We start from the raw sequence: 25,360 nt of genomic DNA, 5'->3' as shown, positions 1-25,360 counted from the left end.
TGCCTTAAAGGAAGAGCGAAAGCAATCATCACCTAGAGGTCCAGTGGCATCTGCTATTGATTGGCCGACATCCACAGGTAGGTGCGCATCGATTGGCCAGGCGTGCTGCTAGTGTATAGGTGGTCTAATATTGATCAGTTGCTCTTTTGGATGGAATTATATTGATCCAAGCAGCAGGAAGCTGATTGGATATTAGCAAAGACTGATGGGTATTATTTGGGCTGGGATTGGCTGGGATACTGTTGATTTTTTTGTGTCCCACTTCAGTAACCTGCATGGCATCATTTTATTGACCAGGCACATTGCTAACAACACCCTATGTATTCACTTTGCTGTCCAAGTGTGTTCGGCAATGTGTAGAGATACAGAACTACATATAAAGATGTAGCCTGGTGCAGCAGCCCTACACTCTTGAATGAATCCCAAAGTTTCCACATGAAATGACAATGCAAGTTGTTCTTAAATGAATAAACTTACTATAAACCAACACAGAGAAGATGCAACATAAATGATATCTCTGGGAAACACTTACATGCAGAAAAAAAACACAAAATTACTTAAGCCGAATAAAAATGTACCCTGGGAAAAGATAAATTATCTGTTGAGAAGTTAACATTGGCTATTATTGTTATCAGAATAATTGAATATTAAATGGCGCTATAAAATATTGATAGAAAATTATGAGTGGGTAAGAATACATGACTTTTTGACAGCAATGGTGTTAAATAAATAACATTTCTAAACAAGTTTGATTAGTTTGGAAGCTAATTTTATCATTTTGCATCTATCACAATTGATATTTAATAAGTACTCTGACATACAGTGCCATGAAAGCGTATAAATTTATCTTTTTGCTAGATTATTAGACAATCTCTTTGCTTTAAATCATAAAATAAATCTCATTATCAGATAAAGATAAATTAAGTTTTCAAATGAATAGTTAATTGATTTAGAGGACATTCCATCCAAACCAACCTGGCCGTATGTAGAAAGGCAATTTCCTCCTAAACTGGTTGCGTAATAACTGCTTTGTGGTGTTGTGTTTTGTCAGCAGGGTTTTTTGTTTTGTTGGGACATGAACATTTACCATAACTGAAAAAAGTGAGGACTGCAGAGCTTTTGATGATGTGGTCTTGGTTCTTTTTTGTGCTCCCGGATAAGTTGTTGATGCAATCAAGGTCTAATGTTGTCAGGCTGGTTCTGTATATGGTTTTCTTGATTCTAGAGGTCCGGCAGTGTTGGACCACTTGTTTGCTGAATATTTTGGACCATGTGCATGTTGCTGGATGCCACCAGGCCTCCTGGTGTTTTCGGCCATTTTGTATCCAGGACATTGCGACTAATATGACAGGGACGCCCCAAGTCTGACGTCACATGGCGCTATATATGGAGGCATCCATGTTGAACACGCCGCCTTCTGCTGTAAACCGGACTAGCAACTGAAGCGCATCACTTCAAGAGAAGAGTTCCTTGCGGAGCTCTTTTATTCTCTCTCGTTGGCCAACGAACAATTCCTAACTGAGGTTTCTGGACTAGGAAGGCCAGAAATTTCACTTTGCCGATCGAAGACGTGAGCTGAACACGTAGCTAAGAACACGGAGTTTCGAGGAGTCGAACCGCTACCGTGTTTCATCCCAAGTCGACTTTGAAGGTCAGATCGTATTTTTCCTTTTCGCCAAGAAGGCCAGAAGACGAAGACTGACTGCTTTTCCTGAAGTTGCGGAGTATTTAACGGTTGTAATTGTCAAAGGCGTTGAGCCACAATTACAACACCAGAAACATCTCTGGTCTCAATTCATAAATGAGGATTTTGGTTAAGAAGTTACTTTTGTCAAGTTATGATTTTTAATTATAATTATCGATCAAAATTACTTAATCAATAATCATACTTCCAACAGCAGTAATCACGGCTGGGTCTGATGAGAGAAATCTGACCAGAAAACAGGGTTAATCACAGTTAATTCATACTTTGTACTCGTACTCGTCGTCTTCCACTTCATCTGGGACCGGGTCGCGGGGTCAGCAGACTCAGTAGCGACACCCAGATGTCTCTTTCCCCACACACCTCCTCCAGCTCCTCTGAGGGGAGCCTAAGGTGTTCCCAGGCAAGCCGAGAGACATTGTCCCTCCAGTGTGTCCTGGGGTGTCCCCTGGGCCACCTCCTGAGGAAGGAGTCCAGGAGGCATCTAGAATTGCGCCGCTCAAGGTGGCAGCAGGTTGGAGTAGCTCTGTTTTGATTCTGATTTATTCTTTTTTGGGAACTATTCCTCTTGTGGTGGATACAGTTGATTTTTTTTGGACAACTGTCCTCTCCGGTGTCGAATGCTGTGCAGCTTGGAGGTTTTTTCCTAATATTTTCTATTTTTGGACATTTGTTATGATGCATTGCCATGGCAGCGGGGTTGTTTCTTACAACCGGGAGCAGCTGATTAATATCTCAAAAGCTCAAATAATACGTCAATGGATAAAGAGCAGGAGCTAAGAGAAGAGAGAGAAGGAGGAAGTTCAAACCATCTCTTCCGTCGATTATGATGGGCAAACTGAGATCGTTGGGAAACAAGTTGGATGAACTCCAAGCCCTACAAAGGACCCAGCCAGAGTACTGGGTATGCAGTATTATGTGTTTTTCTGAGACATGGCTGCAGGATCATATCCCCGACTCCAGCGTCTCTCTGCCGGGCTTTTTAACCATACGAGTTACAGAGATTTAAAGAGGAGCAGCAAATGTAAAGGAGGTGGACTGGCAGTACTTGTGAACAACAGATGGTGTAATCCAGGACATGTAACTGTGAGGTGTCATCTCTGCAGTCCAGATATTGAACTGTTGGCAGTAAGTTTTCGTCCATATTATTTAGCCAGAGAGTTCACCAGTGTTATTTTGGCAACAGTTTACGTTCCACCTTACGCTGTTGCCGACACTGCATGTGATGCCATTAGCTCAGTTGTTGCTAAGCTACACACACAAAACCCCAATGCTTTTGTGGCAATTTCTGGTGATTTTAACCATGCTTCACTCTCTGCTACACTTCCAACATTTCAGCAGTTTGTCAGCTGCTCTACCAGAGAAAACAAAACATTGGATTTGTTTTATGCAAATGTCAAGGACTCATACAGGTCCTTCTCAAAATATTAGCATATTGTAATAAAGTTCATTATTTTCCATAATGTCATGATGAAAATTTAACATTCATATATTTTAGATTCATTACACACTAATTGAAATATTTCAGGTCTTTTATTGTCTTAATACGGATGATTTTGGCATACAGTTCATGAAAACCCAAAATTCCTATCTCACAAAATTAGCATATCATTAAAAGGGTCTCTAAACGAGCTATGAACCTAATCATCTGAATCAACGAGTTAACTCTAAACACCTGCAAAAGATTCCTGAGGCCTTTAAAACTCCCAGCCTGGTTCATCACTCAAAACCCCAATCATGGGTAAGACTGCCGACCTGACTGCTGTCCAGAAAGCCACTATTGACACCCTCAAGCAAAAGGGTAAGACACAGAAAGAAATTTCTGAACGAATAGGTTGTTCCCAGAGTGCTGTATCAAGGCACCTCAGTGGGAAGTCTGTGGGAAGGAAAAAGTGTGGCAGAAAACGCTGCACAACGAGAAGAGGTGACCGGACCCTGAGGAAGATTGTGGAGAAGGGCCGATTCCAGATCTTGGGGGACTGAGTCTGGAGTAGAAACATCCAGAGCCACCGTGCACAGGCGTGTGCAGGAAATGGGCTACAGATGCCGCATTCCCCAGGTCAAGCCACTTTTGAACCAGAAACAGCGGCAGAAACGCCTGACCTGGGCTACAGAGAAGCAGCACTGGACTGTTGCTCAGTGGTCCAAAGTACTTTTTTCGGATGAAAGCAAATTCTGCATGTCATTCGGAAATCAAGGTGCCAGAGTCTGGAGGAAGACTGGGGAGAAGGAAATGCCAAAATGCCAGAAGTCCAGTGTCAAGTACCCACAGTCAGTGATGGTCTGGGGAACCGTGTCAGCTGCTGGTGTTGGTCCACTGTGTTTTATCAAGGGCAGGGTCAATGCAGCTAGCTATCAGGAGATTTTGGAGCACTTCATGCTTCCATCTGCTGAAAAGCTTTATGGAGATGAAGATTTCATTTTTCAGCAAGACCTGGCACCTGCTCACAGTGCCAAAACCACTGGTAAATGGTTTACTGGCCATGGTATCACTGTGCTCAATTGGCCTGCCAACTCTCCTGACCTGAACCCCATAGAGAATCTGTGGGATATTGTGAAGAGAACGTTGAGAGACTCAAGACCCAACACTCTGGATGAGCTAAAGGCCGTTATCGAAGCATCCTGGGCCTCCATAAGACCTCAGCAGTGCCACAGGCTGATTGCCTCCATGCCACGACATGGACAATCCATGATTAGCACAGAAGTCCAATAATGAAACAACACTTGGATTCAGATCGGGGAGGCTTTCAACCCGATCACGCCTCTCCAGGTGTCACTGTTATTTCCCACGTGGGCATTGAAGTCCCCCAGCAGAATAATGGAGTCCCCGGGAGGGGCACTAAGCAGCACCTCCGACAGGGATGCCAAGAAGGCCAGGTACTTCGCACTATCGCTCGGCCTGTAGGCCGGAATGACAGTCAGAGACGTGTCCCCAACCCGAAGGCGCAGGGATGCGACCCTCTCATCCACTTGGATAAACCCCAACACGAGACGGCTAAACTGGGGGGCAACAAGCAAATGCACCTGAGCTCGCCACCTCTCCGCGCGGGCCAGTCCAGAGTAGAAGAGAGTCCAGCCTCTCTCAAGGAGATGGGATCCAGAGCCCACTCTGTGCGTGTAAGTGCGCCCGACTATTTCTAGTCAATTTGTCTCGACCTCCCGCACAAGCTCAGGCTCCCTCCCCCCAGCGAGGTGACATTCCACGTCCCTAGAGCCAGCCTAAGCATTCGGAGATTGGGCTGCCGAGGTCTCCTCCTTCGTCCGCTGCTTGATCCTCTTTGCACCGGTGCCTCATGGTTCACCCTGCAGGTGGTGGGCCCACGGGGGGATGGCTTCGCTTCTCTTGTTTGGGCCCGACCGGGTCCCGCGAGGAGCAACCTGGCCACCAGGCGCACTCCGACGAGTCCCAACCCCAGGAATGGCCCAACAGTAGGACCCCGGCTCCGCCTTATCGGGCGACATCACGTGCCGCGATTGTGTGGTCCTCATGAAGGTGTCTTGAACCACTCTTTGTCTGACCCATCACCCAGAGCCTGTTTGCCATGGGAGACCCTACGGGGGGCATTTAAGCCCCAGACAACATAGCCTCTAGGATCATTCAAGCACTCAAACTCCTCCACCACGTTAAGGTGGTGGTTCAAGGTGCATTGTCCATTTTTTTATTCCTCCCCAGAAGTCAATACTTTGTCAAAAAACACAAAAAACTATTTTTGCTAGCTTGACAACTGTAAGTCTTTTGGGGTATGTCTGCCAGGTTTGCACATCTAGAGTCTGTTTGCCTTTTCTTATTTTCAAAATAGTTCAAGCTTGGTTAGAATAGTGTTTAGGGTAATTTTGATTGTTAGTTTTCCTCCATAAATAATGTTTTGCATATAGGCTAGCTCAATTTTGGCCTCACTTGATCTGAGCATCTTCTTCCACATGTTTTCTGTGTCCCCTACATGGCCTGTGGCAATCTGCTTTCTTCTTGTCCCTCTTCCATTAAGGCCAGATTTGTAGCAGTGCAGTTCTGTTGGCAGATTCCCCTACCTGGGCTGTGGATCTCTGTAGCTCCTCCAGCGTTACCTTCTCTAAGGCTCTCCTTGTCTGGCCTGTCAGTATAGAGGGGCAGCCATGTCTTTTTAGGTTTGTGGTTGCACAAACTTTCCTTTTTATAGACGATGGATTGAAAAGTACTTAGTAAAATATCCAAAGCTTAGTTTTTAAACCCTAACCCTGCTTTAAACATTTCTACAATCTTCTTCCTGATCTGTTTACTGTGTTGCTTGGTCTTCATGATACTGTTTGTCTACTAACACTATCTGAGGCCTTTACAGAACAATTGAACTTTTAGTGATTTGGAAACTTCTGAAAGGAATTTATTGAAGGGTATCAGACTACAGAGGACTGGATAAATATTTAACTTTACACTTTCAGTTATTTCTTTGAACAGTTGGTTTCACTTTGTTAAACCTATAAAGGGGTTCGAAGGACTGCATGATTAATCTTTATACTAATGCTGAAACCACAAATTAAATTAAGAAGTTAAATGTCATGCATTGTCCAGCATTTGAATAATTTTTATTTCTGCTTTCTCCCCTGTCAGGTGGACTGCGCCCTGTCTCTGGTGCGTCTGGGGAAGGAGCGGGAGATCCTGGGGCTGGAGCTCCTGTCTGATGACTTGATCACAATGGAAACGCTGGTGTATGAGACGTCATGTGAACTCAGTCTGACACTTAAAAATTTGCAGCAGCTCAGCGACATTGACAAACTGCGGCTGCTTATGAAAAACGTGAGTGACATTTTACCTTAGGGTCTTCTAATGCAGAATATACTTTAAAATAAAATGTTGGCTTGAATTTGAGTTTTTCTTGTGATTAAATTATTAAAAGAGCTTTGGTTCAACACTGGTAGAGAGACATTAACTTACTAGTGAGAGATGATTTAGACCATGTTCTTATGGTTTGAAATAATGTTATTCTGTATTATGTAGTCAAAGCTAAGAGCAAATAACATATTTAATGTTGATAAAAATCTAAAATGAAACTTCAATATAGAGAAAGGTAAAAGAAAAGTTTGACTTTGAAAATATGTTTAATGATGGCCACAAATGCCTGAAATCCCTGACATTTAATGATACAAACCTGCTTTCCAACCACAGCATGAGTGCTATGTGAAAGAGGCTCTATTGCAGGTACTACAGTTAAAAGTCCACCTGGAGTACAAAATGTGAGCTGTCCTGTAAATTGTAGCTAATAACTGCCAGTTTTAGCCTGTAAGGACCATTGGCAATAAGATCTGCCACACAGGCAGGCAGCCAGCAAATGTTGTTGACTGCAATAATACATGCTGTTTGACTGGAACTCTCTTTGGGCTCTCGTCGAGTATATGAGTGTGTGTTTGTAACTGTTTACCAAACTGGCTAGATTAAATCTCCCTCTCTGCTGGTGTCTGATCTCTTTCTTTTCAGAGACATAGTAGAGCGAAGCAAAAACGTGTGTGGGTGTAAGCTTTCGTTTGTGATCTAATTTTGTTTTGAATCTCATTTTTTCCTGTGAATTAATTCTCATCAGCACATTGGGAGTCAGGGCTGTCACAAGGTGAGTGCAAGCCCCTATGAAGATCTTAACATCTATGCTTGCAGACCACAGGACTACCCACATACTGCAGCAATTATAGTTTAAGTTCAGGTGTAATTGCATGGCTCGGTTTCATATAGATGCAGTTTGAAGTGCTCCATAATGTCAGGAAAAGTAAAAAAAAAAAAAAAAAGCATAAAACTTTTTTGAAACCGTGACATGCACACAATCTAGTGTTTAAATGCTGGCATCCTTTTCCATCATACAGCTTATTTGTTGTAAATATTGCAGCAGCATGAAAGGTATCATTGACATGCAGCTGATGTCTTACAGGGTTCTTACACAGTTGGGGAAAAATGGATCTTGACCTTAGGATATTTCAGGTTCTAACTTTCCATAAAGTATTGAAAAATGTTTGTTTTTCAGGTTTTATTTTCCATCTATATCACTGTTTAAAAGACCCGCCCATCTGTCCGTTTATCATACATTTGATAATGTGTCTATCTATCCGGTTTTTTGTAGATCCGTCCATCCAGCTAGCTACCCATCTATCAATCTGTCCATCCTTCTAGTAATCCATCAGTTCCTCTGTCTGTCTATTATTTGCTCTATTTGTTCAACCAACTGTTTGTCCATCGATCTATATTTATGTCAATCTGACCATACATCCATTCATCTGATTGTCAGTCTACCAATTCTTCCATCTTCCATCTGCCCCTTTGTCTATCCAACCGTCCATCCATCTGTCAATCTATCTGTCCATCCATTCGTCCGTCTCTGCATTTGACCATTTGTCCATCATTCTGTCCATCTTTTTGTCAATCATCCATCCAACTTTTGGTCCTTCTATCCATGCATCTAATTAGCCATCCATAAACCTGTCCATTTGTCCCTCCAACTCTCTGTCACTCTGTTCGTTGACCCAGCTATCCCTCCCTCTCTCCGTCCGTTTGTTCAGCAGGTTACATACTCCAATAATGACCATTGTACAAACACCTGCCTTAACTTTGTATTGTAGTTTTATTATTTACATTTATTAAGATATGACCAAGACTTTGATTTGGGACGTGTGCAATCTTGAACCCTGCTCATAGATCAAGAACGTTCTTCAGTGATGTTGACTGGATGTCAACATCATAGACACAAGTGAGGAGAAATGTTCAGCTGAAGCAGCCTGAATCTAAGAAATTTATTTAAAAGGGAAATTGAACTAAGCAAATGTTTAAACTTTCTGCAATTCTTTTTGCAAAAATAACAAATTGTATATAATTTGTGTCAGCTGATCTTTTACTTCTTTTTGGCTGTTTTTTTTTGCCTATTGTTTGTGTTGTCACTAGTATGAACGTGTTTAAACATTTTTCTGTCTGTTTCTTTCTGTGTACAGTCCAATCCTGAGCGCTATGTGAAAGATGCCTTCCAGTGGATGGTGCCATTCCTGCACCGTTGCGAGGGACACAGTGAAGGTGCTGCCAAGTCTCTGCTCGCAAAATACCTGGTCGGCCTGGCCCAGCAAGATCTCACTCTCCCTCTTATCATTTTCCAGCACTCCAAACCTGTAGTAAGTATCCTAAAACCCACACATACACTGGGGTTGGTTTATGTCTAGGCCAGTGCATTTGCTCACATATTATAAATGATAAGCCATATTATGTTTTAGTATCATAGCAGATACAAATCATGCACACGCGCTATAAAGTAAGACAATGGGTAGACATTTGCTTTAGCATTAGAGTAAATGAGGTATTGATACAGATTGAAATGCAGACTTCTCTGTCATCTACTACAGTGCCAGCAGAAGATTATTGGAGACCCAGACCAGCTGATGGAGGTCGCCCTGGAGTGCATCTACAGCTGCGAGAGAGATGACCAGCTTAGCCTCTGTTACGACATCCTGGAGTGTCTACCCCAAAGGGGCTATGGGTGAGACATACACACATTATCATTCACCGGCACCCACAGTCAGCTCGTCAGATATTTATTGCCCTGCAAATGCCAGCATTGATCTTCATCTAAATTCTGTAAATCGAGCTTTCAGGATGTTGAAGAAGTCAATCACTGCCTTGTCCACAAAAATACAATAATCTTAATTCCCACACCATCTTTCTTTTCATTCGCACCTACCATCTCTCCCTGGACCTATAAATAAACCCAAGTACCACCTCTGTTTCTGTTTCCCCTCCCTTTGAGCCTATATTTTCCTGCTCCGTCCCGCTTATACGTCTAACTAGCACTCCAAAGAGCCATCAGTCAGCCATGCTACAGTCCGAATATTATTTCCTACCCTTTCCTATTGCTCAGTCTTTCTCTCTGTATGCCTCTTCAGTTGCACATTTTATTTCATATGACATGAGGGCCTGCCCTGTGAGGTTCCCATGAGACTGTGTAGGTTTGCTGCACATTTAAACCAGACTGAGTTTTCTTAAAAGAGAAAAAATCGAGAAAACCACTGATACAGTGGACTCTTCTAGAATAGCTGAAATCAAATGAAATTGTTCATAAAATCAAGCCTAATTGTGGAAAGATATTACCATTGTGACAGTAATCAGGTGGCTGCATGCAGGTAATCTCAACTTTCAACTGTTTTGCATTTTGCTCTTTTTATCTCTCATTTTAGCTGCACTGTGGCGCTCCATACTGATTGTGTGCTTTGCTATTACACACTCACCTCGGGGAATAGCTGCACTGTAATAAGATGCAATAGAACTGGTTTGGAGCAAGAATCCCGTTCAACCAATGTTTAATATTATGATAAACTGGCTAAATTTGCTACACATGCCGTTCATTTTTATGTGAAGTAACAGCTGTGGCCAGAGGCAATGTGTTTTAGTATTACAGACTTTCATGGGCGCAATATTTCAGGAAATGCTTTAGAGTTTTGTGAGATGTGCAACAAACGTCCACTTTGGCCTACAGATGAATTATTTTGCTCTAACTAGAAGTCATTGTGACAAATGTCTTCAATCGATCTAATACAGTCTCACTTGAAAATGTTTTATTAGGATTTTATAAGATAGACCAACAAAAACTAACTCAGAACCACTCTGGTGGTTCTTCAAAGTTTTGGCTCAAGGGGGCTGAATACAAATACACACCATACATACAGGGGTTGGACAATGAAACTGAAACACCTGGTTTTAGACCACAATAATTTATTAGCATGGTGTAGTGCCTCCTTTTGTGGCCAATAGAGCGTCAATTCGTCTTGGGAATGATATATACAAGTCCTGCACAGTGGTCAGAGGGATTTTAAGCCATTCTTCTTGCAGGATAGTGGCCAGGTCACTACGTGATACTGGTGGAGGAAAACTTTTCCTGACTCGCTCCTCCAAAACACCCCAAAGTGGCTCAATAATATTTAGATCTGGTGACTGTGCAGGCCATGGGAGATGTTCAACTTCACTTTCATGTTCATCAAACCAATCTTTCACCAGTCTTGCTGTGTGTATTGGTGCATTGTCATCCTGATACACGGCACCGCCTTCAGGATACAATGTTTGAACCATTGGAAGCACATGGTCCTCAAGAATGGTTTGGTAGTCCTTGGCAGTGACGCGCCCATCTAGCACAAGTATTGGGCCAAGGGAATGCCATGATATGGCAGCCCAAACCATCACTGATCCACCCCCATGCTTCACTCTGGGCATGCAACAGTCTGGGTGGTATGCTTCTTTGGGGCTTCTCCACACCGTAACTCTCCTGGATGTGGGGAAAACAGTAAAGGTGGACTCATCAGAGAACAATACATGTTTCACATTGTCCACAGCCCAAGATTTGCGTTCCTTGCACCATTGAAACCGACGTTTGGCATTGGCATGAGTGACCAAAGGTTTGGCTATAGCAGCCCGGCCCTGTATATTGACCCTGTGGAGCTCCCAACGGACAGTTCTGTTGGAAACAGGAGAGTTGAGGTGCACATTTAATTCTACCGTGATTTGGACAGCCGTGGTTTTATGTTTTTTGGATACAATCCGGGTTAGCACCCGAACATCCCTTTCAGACAGCGTCTCTTGCGTCCACAGTTAATCCTGTTGGATGTGGTTCGTCCTTCTTGGTGGTATGCTGACATTACCCTGGATACCGTGGCTGTAGATACATCACAAAGACTTGCTGTCTTGGTCACAGATGCGCCAGCAAGACGTGCACCAACAATTTGTCCTCTTTTGAACTCTGGTATGTCACCCATAATGTTGTGTGCATTTCAATATTTTGAACAAAACTGTGCTCTTACCCTGCTAATTGAACCTTCACACTCTGCTCTTACTGGTGCAATGTGCAATCAATGAAGAATGGCTACCAGGCTGGTCCAATTTATCCATGAAACCTCCCACACTAAAATGACAGGTGTTTCATTGTCCAACCCCTGTAGTTTCTTTGTTGTAACATTTTTAAAACAAATTATAATTTCTCTTCCTATTCATAAAATGCACTACCTTGTGTTGGTCGATCACATATAATTTCAATAAAATACATACATTTTTGTGAAAATATGGAAACATGAGACGCAGTTCAGGAGATATGGATTATTTTACCTAGTGCTGTAAATATTAAAATAATCTATTGCGCTGTCACTTTAAATATTGACAGCAATGATAAATTACATGATAACAGTGGTGTTGACACTGGTAGCCAAAATTAGCCCTTTTTAAATCAAATCCAGCTAGTTCAAATGGATAACCTGGACCACAAACCATGTGATTCATTCCCAAAACACCGTCCAAGAGGGCTGGCTGAAATCTGGGAGCTCAAACCTAACCAGGATTAGGTCACATTATCAATTATCAGTCGAAATATGAATCCGTCTGCCAATTTTCTGTGCAAACTCACCTGAATACACAAACCCTAAGACATAGCAAAGTCCTATTGGCAACACCAATCACTAAAATCAGCCAAAATGTCTGGCACTGAACTGCACTTGGCACAGTTCAGATTGGTTGCTGTATTTCCAGCCATCACTTCTATCTCTACGAAAAAGATGTGAATCTATTTTAGTTTTTCTCTGTTTATATTAACCTAGTTAGAAAGATGACAAGTGGTGTACAGAAGACCACTTGGTGACAAAGAGGAAGAAGTTGTAAAGCAGAGTTAGATGATAAAAGTATTTTTTAGGCATCAGCAGCATTTACACTTTGAGATGCTAATTTTATTATTACTTGAGGTACATCTGAATTTGACCAGTGGTGGAATAAATAATGATCAGAAATGTGTTCCTATATTATTACTCCTGCAACTTGATTTTTAGTGTCTTTTTAACAGTACCATTTAAATTCTTTATAAACAAGTACTTTTATGTTTCACTTTCCTTGAATGTTTTATTTTCTGCAGTATTTAGATTAGGAAAAATAGTGAGGCTGAACTGTATATGCATTAACCTCAACCTAACATTTATCCTGGGAGGGATTTTTATGACTTATTAAGCTCCAAAGCTGTTTGCTCCACATGGACTGATGCACTGTAATGAATCAGGTTAGAAAACAACCCTTCGCTGCTCCAACTCAGTTTTTTCCTATCTGTGACACTACTTAACTAAGTCTAAATCATCTAAGAAGTACGTAATTTACCTCTGCACTTATATAAAATGTAGGAATGAACAAGAGATTTAGTGAGTCAGAGAGAAAAATAGCTGGGAAAAGTCATTAAAAGGAGCAGGAGCTAGACGTGGGGGGCTAAAAGTCAGAGCTGGAAAGGAGGAAGCAGAGAAAGGGGTTCAAATGTCAAGATTTTGTTTGTGGTTAGTGGGTTGGGAAGGCAGACACACACACACACACAGATTTACACATGGTTTATTTTAACTTGGCCAGTACACTGCAGGGGAACAGGCCAACCTGGTCCAGAATGCTTTGCCCTGAAGCAAAAGCATCATGGGGTTTGTATTTTTAGTTGGGAATCGATGGAAGGTTACACACAAAAAGTGTACCTCTTAATTATTCAAGCTACTGCTCATTTTTGTGCTCTACTTTGCTTACTAAAAACACTTTTTTTGACCTGTTTTATTATATTGCAGACCAGAAACGGACATCACAGCATCACTCCATGACAAGGTGGACAAACTTGAGAAGCATCTGAGGTACATTTGCTCTGTCTCTCACCTCTGACTGTTTTTGTCCACTTTCCATTTTTGTCAGATCAATGAATTGATTAATTTAATATTATCATTTTCCAGACCTTAAAGGTCAAGCATCATCATTTTTGCAACCTTTCCATTTCAGTTGTAAAAACACAAGCACAAGCTTGAGAATGCAGCCAAAAGTTTCCAATGAGTGAAGAAGTTACATGCAGAACACTAAACTCAATTTATTGGTTATTATATGCCAGTTTGTCTTGACAGTGCAACTAAACAGCACTCTGTGGCAAACCTGGTCTATTTGTAATTTTCAACAGTGAAGAATAACCCTGACCTGTGACAAAAAAAGTTAAACAATGTTGTTGGGTAAAACATAGTGATAATGAATTAAAGCTGCTGAAAATCTAAATTATCTTCAGATAATCAGTCCAGGTTTTACTCACGAGGGTCTTACTTCACTACTGTAAAGTAGATATTAAAATGTTATTTCGAGGACATAGTCTTTCACACCACAGGCACACTTGAGTTCGCTTACAGTTCTTAGAACATGTTGTTTAGCCCCAAAAGTAATTTCAAGCTAATACTAAGCATGTGTTAATTGAAGGGAAAGTAAAATAAAAAACAAACTGATATAGTTTGTTGTTCCTTTCACTCATACTCTGAGACTCAAACTAGCCGCTGCTGCAGCTAATTATGGCGGATAAACACACAGGTGGAACATTTAGAGTGGTTATGAATTTGATTTAATCCTTTGGCATCAGCAGATGTTTTGTAGTGATGGAGGACAAATAAAAAGTATAAAAGATTTTAAAACAGCACTTTGATTTTAACTTGAAACACATTATGCTCAAAACAACACTTGTTGCATACATAGTTGTCTGGCTGCAAAGTAACTTAATCCGCCGTCGATGTAGCATAAAATGTGTGATGTCCCTCAGCCTTCAGGTTTAGTTTCATATTCGTTCGTTATATTAGGTTGTTTTAATAAAAGTGTTTTGAACAGACCCGTTTCTGGTGGGCAAGGAAAAGTTGCTCCTCTTCATCTATTTAGTTTGACAGATCTCATGTGTTTGAATGCACAGACGGTCTTTTGGGAAAATGTATTCACATAAAGGATGTTTTTGTTTAATGGTGAATACTATATTTTTCTTTTTCTAACAATAAAATGGCACACTCTGGGGTTCCAGATGACACGTGGCCGTGTTATGTTAATGGGGATTCTGTTTTACAGAGATGTGCCTCTTCTACGTGATTTATTTAACTATCAACTAATTAGGATTTAATAATGTTTCGTAAATGTCACGGTTCTGTCACGGTTTACTTGGAAATGGACCCCAGAATGCAGACGAGCAGGCAGCGTGATGGTAAGTGAAAAACAAAAGGTTTAATAACAAAAACTCACTCAGCAGGAGGCAGGAACAAAACAAACGGGCAGGCAAGACAGGCATGGCATGATAAAAAAAAAACAAGACTTGGTTAGAGAACTAGACATGAGAGCTAGACATGAGCATGAGAATGAAAGATGTTTCCGCAAAGACTAACAGAACAGGTGTGAATATATGGCGTGAAAACCAGGTGGAGTAAGGAGACAGATTAACTTGAAGCAGGTGAACTGAATAAACTTAATTAACAGAACAAAACGTGACTGGAGCAAAACAAAGACTCTTGAACACAAACTAGAAAAACATGAAGCAAAAGCAAAACCAGATCCGAAAACCAAACTTGACAAAACATGAACAAGACGACAAAACAAAAGCATGACCAGGAAAATAAACAGAAACATGATTCAAAATTTGAACAGTGAAAAACATAAGGAAAAACCCCGAAACCAAAAACCAAACAACCCTACATCATGACAGGACCCCCCCCTTAAGAGCGGATACCAGACGCCCACAACAGTCCAAACAAAAAGAAAACAACCCGACCAGGGCGGGCGGTGGGGGCCTTGGTAGGTGGGCCAAAAACAAAAACAGAGTTCAGGCGGGCGACCAGGAGGTCGTCCCGAGCAGGCACAGAGTTCAGGCGGGCGACCAGGCCTGCACCAAAGACGTGGAGGCCGACTGAGCAGAGTAGAGGACTTCCAAGACACTCTGTGGAACTCCAGAGGCTGAAGCAGAGCCTGGCGAACCCTCAGAGGCTGAAGCAGAGCCTGGCGAACCCTCAGAGGGTGAAGCAGAGCCTGGCGAACCCTCAGAGGCTGAAGCAGAGCCTGGCGAACCCTCAGAGGGTGAAGCAGAGCCTGGCGAACCCTCAGAGGCTGAAGCAGAGCCTGGCGAACCCTCAGAGGCTGAAGCAGAGCCTGGCGAACCCTCAGAGGGTGAAGCAGACCCTGGCGAACCCTCAGAGGCTGAAGCAGAGCCTGGCGAACCCTCAGAGGCTGAAGCAGAGCCTGGCGAACCCTCAGAGGCTGAAGCAGAGCCTGGCGAACCCTCAGAGGCTGAAGCAGAGCCTGGCGAATCCTCAGAGGCTGAAGCAGAGCCTGGCGAACCCTCAGAGGGTGAAGCAGACCCTGGCGAATCCTCAGAGGCTGAAGCAGAGCCTGGCGAACCCTCAGAGGCTGAAGCAGAGCCTGGCGAACCCTCAGAGGCTGAAGCAGAGCCTGGCGAACCCTCAGAGGCTGAAGCAGAGCCTGGCGAATCCTCAGAGGCTGAAGCAGAGCCTGGCGAACCCTCAGAGGCTGAAGCAGAGCCTGGCGAACCCTCAGAGGCTGAAGCAGAGCCTGGCGAACCCTCAGCTCTGGGTTCAAAAGCCAGAACGAGGACAAAACGTTCCTTAAACTCCTGCAGACTAGGAACAGGAGCTGAGGCGTCAACGGGATCCTCCGTGACGTGAGCAGGAGCTGAGGCGTCGGCCGGACCCTCAGTGACGTGAGCAGGAGCTGAGGCGTCGGCCGGACCCTCAGTGGCGTGAGCAGGGGCTGAGGTGTCGACCGGACCCTCAGTGACGTGAGCAGGAGCTGAGGTGTCGACCGGACCCTCAGTGACGTGAGCAGGAGCTGAGGTGTCGACCGGACCCTCAGTGGCGTGAGCAGGGGCTGAGGCGTCACCGAAACCCTTAGTGGCGTGAGCAGAGGCGTCGCCGGGTCCCCTGATGACTTGAGCCGGGGCGTCCCTCTTACGACGTCTTCTGCGCCGTGTGGAGGGGGTTGAGGCTGACTTAGGGTCAGGCTGCGGTGTGTCTGGCCTGGAGTCAGGCTGCGGTGTGTCTGGCGGCCTGGAGTCAGGCTGCGGTGTGTCTGGCGGCCTGGAGTCAGGCTGTGGTGTGTCAGGCTGCGGACCTGACGTGGGCTGCTCTGCAGCAGCAGCAGCTCCCTGGAGTCCTGACGTGGGCTGCTCTGCAGCAGCGCCCTGGAGACTTGACGTGGGCGATGGAGGATGGCAGTAAAACAGCCTTACTGCCGCTTCATACTCTATCTCGATCTGCCTTTTCCTCTCCATCAGCTCAGGAGAGGAATACAGGAGACCAGTCGTCCTGAGGAACTTTATTTGGCTTGCAGTGAACCTCAAGCGCTGCTCCAGCTCGGCAGGTGTTGCCCCAGAACTCCGGGCTGGAGCGAGCGCAGACGGCACGGGCGGAGGTGCAGCGAACCTGGGAGACAGTGCTATGGCAGACGAAGATGTGGGCTCACTTGCTGCAGCGAGCCTGGCAGACTGTGCTGTGGCAGACGAAGATGCGGGCTTACTTGCTGCAGCCCTCACTACGCTGGCAGGGAAACCAACTCCTCGCCAGGCGACCGGCTGGGAATCCCTGCATGACGGTGATTCTTGCGGCGGGAGGAAGATGACGGCTCTGTTGCCAGTATGGAAGCAGGTGGGGAACGTCGGAGCTGAGGCGGAGGGACAGAACAGCCCTCCCGAACTCTCTGGCGCTGGGCCGCTTCACGCTCCATCTCTTCCAGCAGCAGAGGAGACGGCAGAACCTCCCAATCAGTCGGCAGGAGTCTCATCGCCTCCTTCATCTGCTGCTTAACCCAGCGATCCCTGGCGCTCTCCTGCCTACTGTCCGCGAGGTCCATGTTTGGCGGAAACATTCTGTCACGGTTCTGTCACGGTTTACTTGGAATTGGACCTCAGAATGCAGACGAGTAGGCAGCGTGATGGTAAGTGAAAAGCAGCAGGAGGCAGGAACAAAACAAACGGGCAGTCAAGACAGGCATGGCATGATCAAAAAATAAGACTTGGTTAGAGAACTAGACATGAGCATGAGAGTGAAAGATGTTTCTGCGAAGACTAACAGAACAGGTGTGAATATATGGCGTGAAAACCAGGTGGAGTAAGGAGACAGATTAACTTGAAGCAGGTGAACTGAATAAACTTAATTAACAGAACAAAACGTGACTGGAGCAAAACAGAGACTCTTGAACACAAACTAGAAAAACATGAAGCAAAAGCATATTCATATCCGAAAACCAAACTTGACAAAACATGAACAAGACGACAAAACAAAAGCATGACCAGGAAAATAAACAGAAACATGATTCAACACTTGAACAGTGAAAAACATAAGGAAAAACCCCGAAACCAAAAACCAAACAACCCTACATCATGACAGTAAATTCAAAATGTTTACATTTTCTGCCTCTAAACTATTATATTTTCTCTTTTAAAGATATTTTTTCGGCACTAGTGGCCTTTATTTTTTGACAGTAGGCAGACAGGAAAGAGGGGTAGAGAGAGGGGGAGACATTTGGTAAATGTCGCCGGGTCCGGGACTCGAACCCGGGACAGCTGCTTCGAGGACTATAGCCTCCGTATATGGTCGCGCGCTTAACCCCTACACCATCAGCGCCGTGCCCATTATATTTTCTCTTTAACTTGTTCTGTTTAAAATGATTTTCTGATATTTTTTTATTGATATGTTTTCGGCACTAGTGGCCTTTATTTTTGTATTTTTCCTTTGACAGTAGGCAGACAGGAAAGAGGGGTAGAGAGAGGAGGAGACACTCGGCAAATGTCGGCAGGTCCGGGACTCGAACCCGGGACAGCCGCTTCGAGGACTATAGCCTGTGCATATGGTCGCGCGCTTTCACTCTTACACCATCAGCGCCACGTCCATTTTCTGATATTTGTGACTAAAATTAGTTTGACTTATTTTTTTTGTGTGTTTTGGGTATTTTTCTTTGAGTAAAGGAGAATTTACTCTGCCTCCTCATCCTGACGTCTCTGCTGCAGCTGCTATTTCAAATTCTCTTGACAACATTTTAAGGTGTTAAAAAGCAGCCTTTCTGTTCTCTCATTAGTGGTGCATCGCTTGGGAAACGTTGATCATTAATTTTGCATTTTAACTTGATGGGAAAACACCAAAAAGAAGAAGAGACACAGATACACACTCAGCTCACTCACTCCGTATCAAAGGATCATTGACATTCCCAGCGGGCTAAAACAGCCCCAAGCGTTGGCTCTTTTGCAGGTTTTCCTCTTTCTCCTGCACTTGTCTCCCATGGATAAGCTTCCAAAAACAGCAGCGATGAAGGTGAGAGATGGAGGATAAGGATGAAGACAAGAAGAGGGCAGGTACCTGAAGGGAATCCTAACAAATATGGCGATGAATAAGAAGGGAATGAAGTAGATGTGGGAAAGCTTTGATTAAGGCTCAGTTTATCCTTTACATTGTTTATATGCAAGCATCAACAAGCAGACCTCAGGGAGCTTGCTGACTGTGTTTATATGCTTGCCATGCTGAAGTTGTGACTCATACACCACAAATGAATCAAGCGGCAAATGCCAAGTGTTTACTCTCAGAGGACCACCATAATAAAGGCTGGTTTCACTGGCTGCCAATGCCACTTAATTGCAGATTAGGATGTCCACAGGAAGCATGCAGACACATATACACAGACACATGAAAACTCAAGAGCGTACACCCACACAGAGTTGTAAATTTCAGGCCTTGCTGTCTGTCTTTCACTCGCACACATACATTACAGGCAAGAGCCCTCACACATTCCCAGGCACCTGTTTGCTATGTTAATGAGCTACGGTGGAGATCGAACATCTGTAGCGGCACAACCCCGTTGAGACGGGAGGGGGTGCCACGCTAATCCGTCACCAGCGCCAAGCTTCTTCCTTGGTCATATAAAACAGCTGCAGGTGTGTGTTGCCCACAAACACACACTTACAAGTCTGTGCTGTCTCAGTGACATGCACTTTATCATGTTCTTCTGACTTGCACTGTTTTCTCCATCTCCACTGTGTCTTATAAATGACTCTGTGCTGCCAAAATAATAAACAGCTTAGATTCTACCAGTCTTATGTCTTTCTCCTGTGGATTGGGCTGGTTTTATTTCACTATCTTTCTTCTTTATTTACTTTGGCAATGCCAACGGTGACTCAAAACACTTCCTCTCATCTTTTCTGCTTTTTTATTAAGTAAAACTTGTTGGAAAATGTTTGTGTGGTGTTGTTTAAGTTATTCCAACTCATCTAAAGCTCCTTGACTTGTTTTTACTCACTAGACTAAATAAGGTAGATTCCAAATAAACAGTACTTCTAACAGAAATGTGGTGAAACTTGTTTAGTAGGTTGTGAATTACAAAAATCACAGATCAGTTTATTGTGTCATCCACAAATAACAGTGGAACATCATTACTGTCAGTCAGTGTTGCATTAGGGCTCCTACAAAGCCATCCGTCCGTCCGTCCGAATAAAAATAATATATAATGCAGAAGAGAAACTAAAGGTGTTAGTTTCATTTATTTTTTCAGCACCACTGTATCCTGATTGTGGTTAGAAACCTATGCTAAAATTCCTGGTAAATCTCTGAATGCTTCTGCACTTCCTGATTATTCAAAGCAACGCAAATAAATTCAGTCTGGGAAGCCAAGAGTCACAGTTGGTCCTTTGTTCCTTCCTTCTACAATGATGTCGCTTTTCATTGACCTGTCCCCGCTGTGTGGAGTTGTTTGGTCCAGAGCTTTATGCTGCTTTCACTAAGGATGTGGTCTGTTACTTCGGCACTGCACTCTGTGACATTATCTTAAAAAAACTATACCTGAGAGTTTTTGCATTTATCTCTGCAAACTGATCCCTCCAGCTTTCGTAAACTTGAAGCTGTTCGGTTGTTTCCTTGACAGTGTGGTGGAAGTTCTGGAGAAGCATGGCCTCCAGAAGCCCATTTCATATGTGAAGAACAGCCAGAGTAGGAAGGAGGAGGCCCATCAACTTATGGTCAAGCTGTGCCGTCACACCGGCCGCAAGTATGAGCTCAGAATAAAATGCATTCATGAATTGTGAAACTGACAAAAAAAAAGTTTCTGAGTATGCTGAATATCTGTGTGTTGCATTCAGGAACCCTCCAGTGAGTGAGACGGTGTGGAGAGGTCTCCTGCAAGACCTCCTTGATATGCAGCAGAACGTATACTCTTGTTTAAAATCAGAGATGTGTCATCAGGTATCAATAAGCAAATTCACCAAAAAAAGAAACATTTGGGAAAAATTAGTTTGTACTAAAACGTAAGCTTATAGTTTAACACACTGAACATTGCCAGTCTACATCACTCATGCAACAAAGGTACATATCATTTCTGCATCAAATATCCTTACATTTCCTGGCTCTTCCAGGTTTTTGTTGATTCCCTGCTGTGCTCAAGCCGTGTGGAAAACGTACGGCTGGCAGGGCAGCTAATGCATTGCTCTAAGGTATGTTGAACAAGACTTTCCTTGACATAGGCCTAGTACCCCCAGTTGGTTCTCCAAACATTAAACCGCTAATAATGACTTTTCCATTCTTATTGATCTCTCTGCGTTTGTATAAATGTTTCCAGGTCAGCCAGGATGTTCCTGTCAGCTTGTCTTTCCGGGGAAAAGGTTATGCTGTTAAGTTGGCCTATGAAAGCAGCGTGGAGTTGGTGTTGGCTGCTGCCAGGGAGTACTTCAACTCTTCTACGTCAATAAGAGACCCCTGCATGGATCTGGCCAGGTGAGGAAGAATATGAGTAGCTGTATTTCCATCCATAATGGGCTCTTAAAAAGATCATTCTCATCTCTTGTTGCCAATTCTTACTTGGCTTTACGCTTGGCATAAATTAGGCGGGTTCAGATGTAATTAGTGTTCGTACATAATTAAAACAATTTAAATAAAGCAAACATTTAAATTCTGAAGTGTGAGCTTACTTTTCATACCATTTATTGTGTTACCATGGAGGTTCAAAAGTGACCAAATTTATTAAATTAAGTAAATCTTTATTTGGTTACCTAAATGTGTCATTAATTAATATATAAAACAAATACATAGATTATTTAGCAAACATATAGTTAATGTACTATAACTAAGTAGAAATACTCATTATGTCAATGTGAGGGGGTGGAGCTAATTCTGCTCTATTTAAAATAATAATGCTTGAAATTGAATTCCCTGTGTGTTAATGACAGTTTAAATTAAATAATTGTACGCTATAGGTCTGCGCAATGTTCCACATGTATCGTCACTACAGTATCAGTTTGCACAATATTAATATCGTAAAAGACGACTGAATGAAATAACCTTTGTCTAATATCTTCCATGTGTCATGAATACAAATTTTGCATGCCAATAAGAAATTCAGCCTGTTCGATGAAGTCTCTGCAGTAGATGCCCACACCTAAAACGAATAACAGTGTCTAAGATGCTTAAAGTCACAGATGGCTGGAAGCACTTAATAGTGGCATTGCAATATTTCTCTATAAAGTTTCTGTTGTATGATTTTTCAATGTTGTGCAGTCCTAGAGCTCTGCAGCACAGAAACCATGAAATAATTAAAGAGGTAAGAATTTAAAAACAAAGTGAATTAATGGACTAGATACATATCCCACCTTGTTCATTGCTTGACAATAATGTGCGACTCAGGTGACCTGTAACTGGTAGGTTGCCGGCTCGAACCCCTGATGTGTGTTTTTGAGCAAGACACTTCACCTGGCTTGCCTGCTAATGGCGGTCAGACGGCCCGGTGGTACCGATTCCATGGCCGATTCTGTGGCTACCATGTAGTCTACCACTGTCAGTGTGTGAATGAGTGGAAGATTGTAGTGTAGCGGTAAAGCGGTGCAGGCCATTTACAATATCCGTGTCAATTTTGAAAGCACAACAAAATAAAGTTACAAATGGAAACAATTGCTTTTGGGTTTAACATACAACTTTAGAGTTTGATTCAATTTTGTGATGATTTTTTTTTCTATATTTAGTTTTACAATATTGACTCATTTAATATTTAAATTTATCTATTTATGGGCAAAGTATTCTAATTATAAAATGTTTTTATTTCCATTTTTCTTTTTCTTTGACATAAATAAAATATTTTTATATTCTATGTTTAATCATGGCATTTTGGCTCTCATGCCAAACAATGACGTATGAACAATGTTTTTCTCTTCTGTCGCCTCAAAAAAACCCAATAAAACAAAGCAAAAGACCAGCCACTACATTGGGGTCTGCTTTCATTTTATCTTCTGCTGTGTACTACATGAAGGTTTTGTATTTGTGTCTCTTGGTGGTTTCAGATCTAAGAGGGGGGCCGGTGGATGTCTAATCTCACCGTCTGTTCCTGGTGGGGAAGTGGGACAGTAATTGGGTCGTCATTCATTTATAGTAACTAATATGGAGGCCCCCCTCCACACACTTGGACAGCATCATCCATTGTAACACTCCCATCGTGTGAGCATGTCCTGCTGTGCATGTGTGTGTTGTGTATGGATAAAAGGCAGAAAGTAGCGTATTAACTTGTGCGTATTACTTGGAAGATAAATGGCCTTTGTCTTTTTGTCGATTACTGCAGTACATTTTGGAACTTCTGAGACTGACAGAGATCTTGTTTTTCACAAAATTAACTGCTTCAGTTTTTATGAAACTTTGCATGGAGTCTAGGTTGCCATGAAGTGGTCAGTTGAAATGCAATTAATTGCAAAGTTAATTAAAATGTACAAAATGGCCTGCTTGCATCATTTCAGTTTTCTCAGTGTTAGCTCAGAGGAAAGTGTTAACGAGGACAGCGCCGCCGATGTTAATCTGTGATTCTGTTTGAATGGAGTTGTACATTTATGGTTGTTTTTTTTACAGAGGTTTTGCACAAAATAACTTGAAAATTACAGTTTAAGCGCAACAAACCTCTAAGACTTTTTTTTCCCCCTCTTTTCCTATCGCCATTCCTGCACACACTTCCAGATCCTTCACAACCTAAGTACATAATCAACATGTCCTTTTTGAGTCTTTCATTTGCCCATCTGCAGCTCTTTTTTCCACTCTCATCCTCGCCAGGAGAAACTTCTTCCTGGCAGAAAATCCTTGCCTTGCTTAAAGAGCATGCGAAGCAGTGTGGAGTGTTTGTGGAGTGTGCAGTCTACTGAACACTTAGCTGCGTCATTTTGGGGTTGTTTTCATCTCATTATGCTTTATAGGATTAAATTCTACACATTTATAGCAAGGACAAGCCAGTCCTCTCCATTCAGTGTATGCAGATGTAAGATATATATTCTAATCCTAGAGGATTAACTTTAAATTTATCACTTTGCCTTGTTTTTTTTTATGTCCCAGACCTTGTGGTTTATTTATTCATAAAGTAAACTTGCATTTTTCTCCACTCACTCATTCGGCACACTGTTTTCTATTCTAAGTGCTATGCTGCATAATCCTCTTAAGGATAATGAGTGGGAATTGTATTCCAAGAGAGACCTCCGCTGTTGTGAATCCGTCAAATTAGTCTAGACTTTGTAAATAAATCCATTTTAGAAGCCTCATCACATTTCTGCTCACGCTGCTGAGCTCTGAGAACTTCAGGCTTAATATTTTTGGTGTTAACTGGAAGAAGGAAAATCCATTTAGTTCCCTTAATGGTAATCAGTTGGTGAGTTTTAAATGAATAGAAAACAGGTGTGGTCCTCGTGGTGATAACCTTGAGTAAAAATGCCATCGTTTCTTAGTTTTTAGGCAAAAAATGTATGACAAGATATAAACAAATCTAAACAGAACAGCAGTAATTATTCCTTTATGCTGCTACTAAGGTAATAATATATTATTACCATCATAATAAGGGAGTCTATAGCATTTCTTTTTTGTTATTAAGATCTTAACACAGAACACTTTGTATAGAATTAATTTCAAGGAAACTCATTTACAGTTTTAAATAGCTTATTACACTGAATATTACATCTTTTTTCCATTCTGATCTTTATAGACACGAGTATAACAAGCTGATAATAGCTCATAAACAATGGGACTATCTGCTCCAGTGGCCAGTCAGCTGCATAAAGCCCAGGTCTCCTCATTGTGCACCATTTTCCAATGTATTGCATGTTTTTATCTGAGAAATACAATTCACTTTTTGGGTTTAAGAAAAAATAAATAAATTCAGTTAAATAAAAAAGTAAAGCGAAATACAGAGATAGCCAAACAGAACAAGCGACGGTGGCTCTATAGAGTAGATACTAGAACAGAATTAATGTTTAAAACATGTTTTATTTACTTAAAAAATACAATGAAAAGCTCATAAAAATAAAAAAAACTTGGACTAGTCTCTTAAAAATATGATGTTACAATAAAAACTAAAATATAGAAATAACTAAAAGTGTGACTGTAGTTTTGCAAGTGAAAAGATTTCTAAACAGCCAAATTTCTCATTGTTTTTTCCATCCAGCTGGCTGCCAGTGCACAGCAACAAGTGGGGAAGGGACAATGTGACATTACTCTATCCACATTCTCTGTCCAAACAGCAGGAGAAAACTCAAGTCACTCCAATGATCTGATTTATTATAGGAAAATGTTTTGCCATTAATTGGCAGTTGTCTTCCTTAGGGCATGTCTCCAACTGATCACCGACTGTCCTCCAGCCATCCAGGCAGAACTGGACCTCATCAGTGCTCTCACTCAACTGGTTGACTTCAGCGTTTGCATTCTCCCACTGCAAGGTGATACACAAAGTGCCTTTCCTTTAAATATTCTGTCTAAAATGCTGTCTCCTACCTCTTGCCCACACAAATTATAAAACCGGTCCATCCATGCATCATGCTTCCATATGTTACTGCTTCTTGTCTCTATATCGAAATAAATGGTTATTGATGGATCAGGTGTTGA

At 42.5% G+C, this 25,360-nt stretch overlaps 1 protein-coding gene across 5 annotated transcripts in view; it reads left to right on the top strand.

The window, feature by feature from the left end:
* The window catches only part of nbas (NBAS subunit of NRZ tethering complex), a 233,695-nt gene that overhangs the window by 70,510 nt on the left and 137,825 nt on the right, over positions 1-25,360 (top strand). For all 5 annotated transcript variants that reach the window (XM_047387102.1, XM_047387101.1, XM_047387103.1 and 2 more), the window contains exons 24-32: positions 6,288-6,473; positions 8,645-8,818; positions 9,047-9,180; positions 13,262-13,324; positions 20,394-20,516; positions 20,608-20,710; positions 20,881-20,958; positions 21,084-21,238; positions 25,082-25,194. In XM_047387102.1, coding sequence (XP_047243058.1) covers positions 6,288-6,473; positions 8,645-8,818; positions 9,047-9,180; positions 13,262-13,324; positions 20,394-20,516; positions 20,608-20,710; positions 20,881-20,958; positions 21,084-21,238; positions 25,082-25,194 — 1,129 coding nt within the window. The remainder of the gene's footprint in view (positions 1-6,287; positions 6,474-8,644; positions 8,819-9,046; positions 9,181-13,261; positions 13,325-20,393; positions 20,517-20,607; positions 20,711-20,880; positions 20,959-21,083; positions 21,239-25,081; positions 25,195-25,360) is intronic.

Source organism: Girardinichthys multiradiatus, chromosome 15, assembly GCF_021462225.1.
Source record: "Girardinichthys multiradiatus isolate DD_20200921_A chromosome 15, DD_fGirMul_XY1, whole genome shotgun sequence".
In the NCBI taxonomy this organism is placed as follows: domain Eukaryota; kingdom Metazoa; phylum Chordata; class Actinopteri; order Cyprinodontiformes; family Goodeidae; genus Girardinichthys; species Girardinichthys multiradiatus.
The sequence above is the reverse complement of the archived record's forward strand: the minus strand, read 5'-3'. Positions and strand labels throughout refer to the sequence as shown.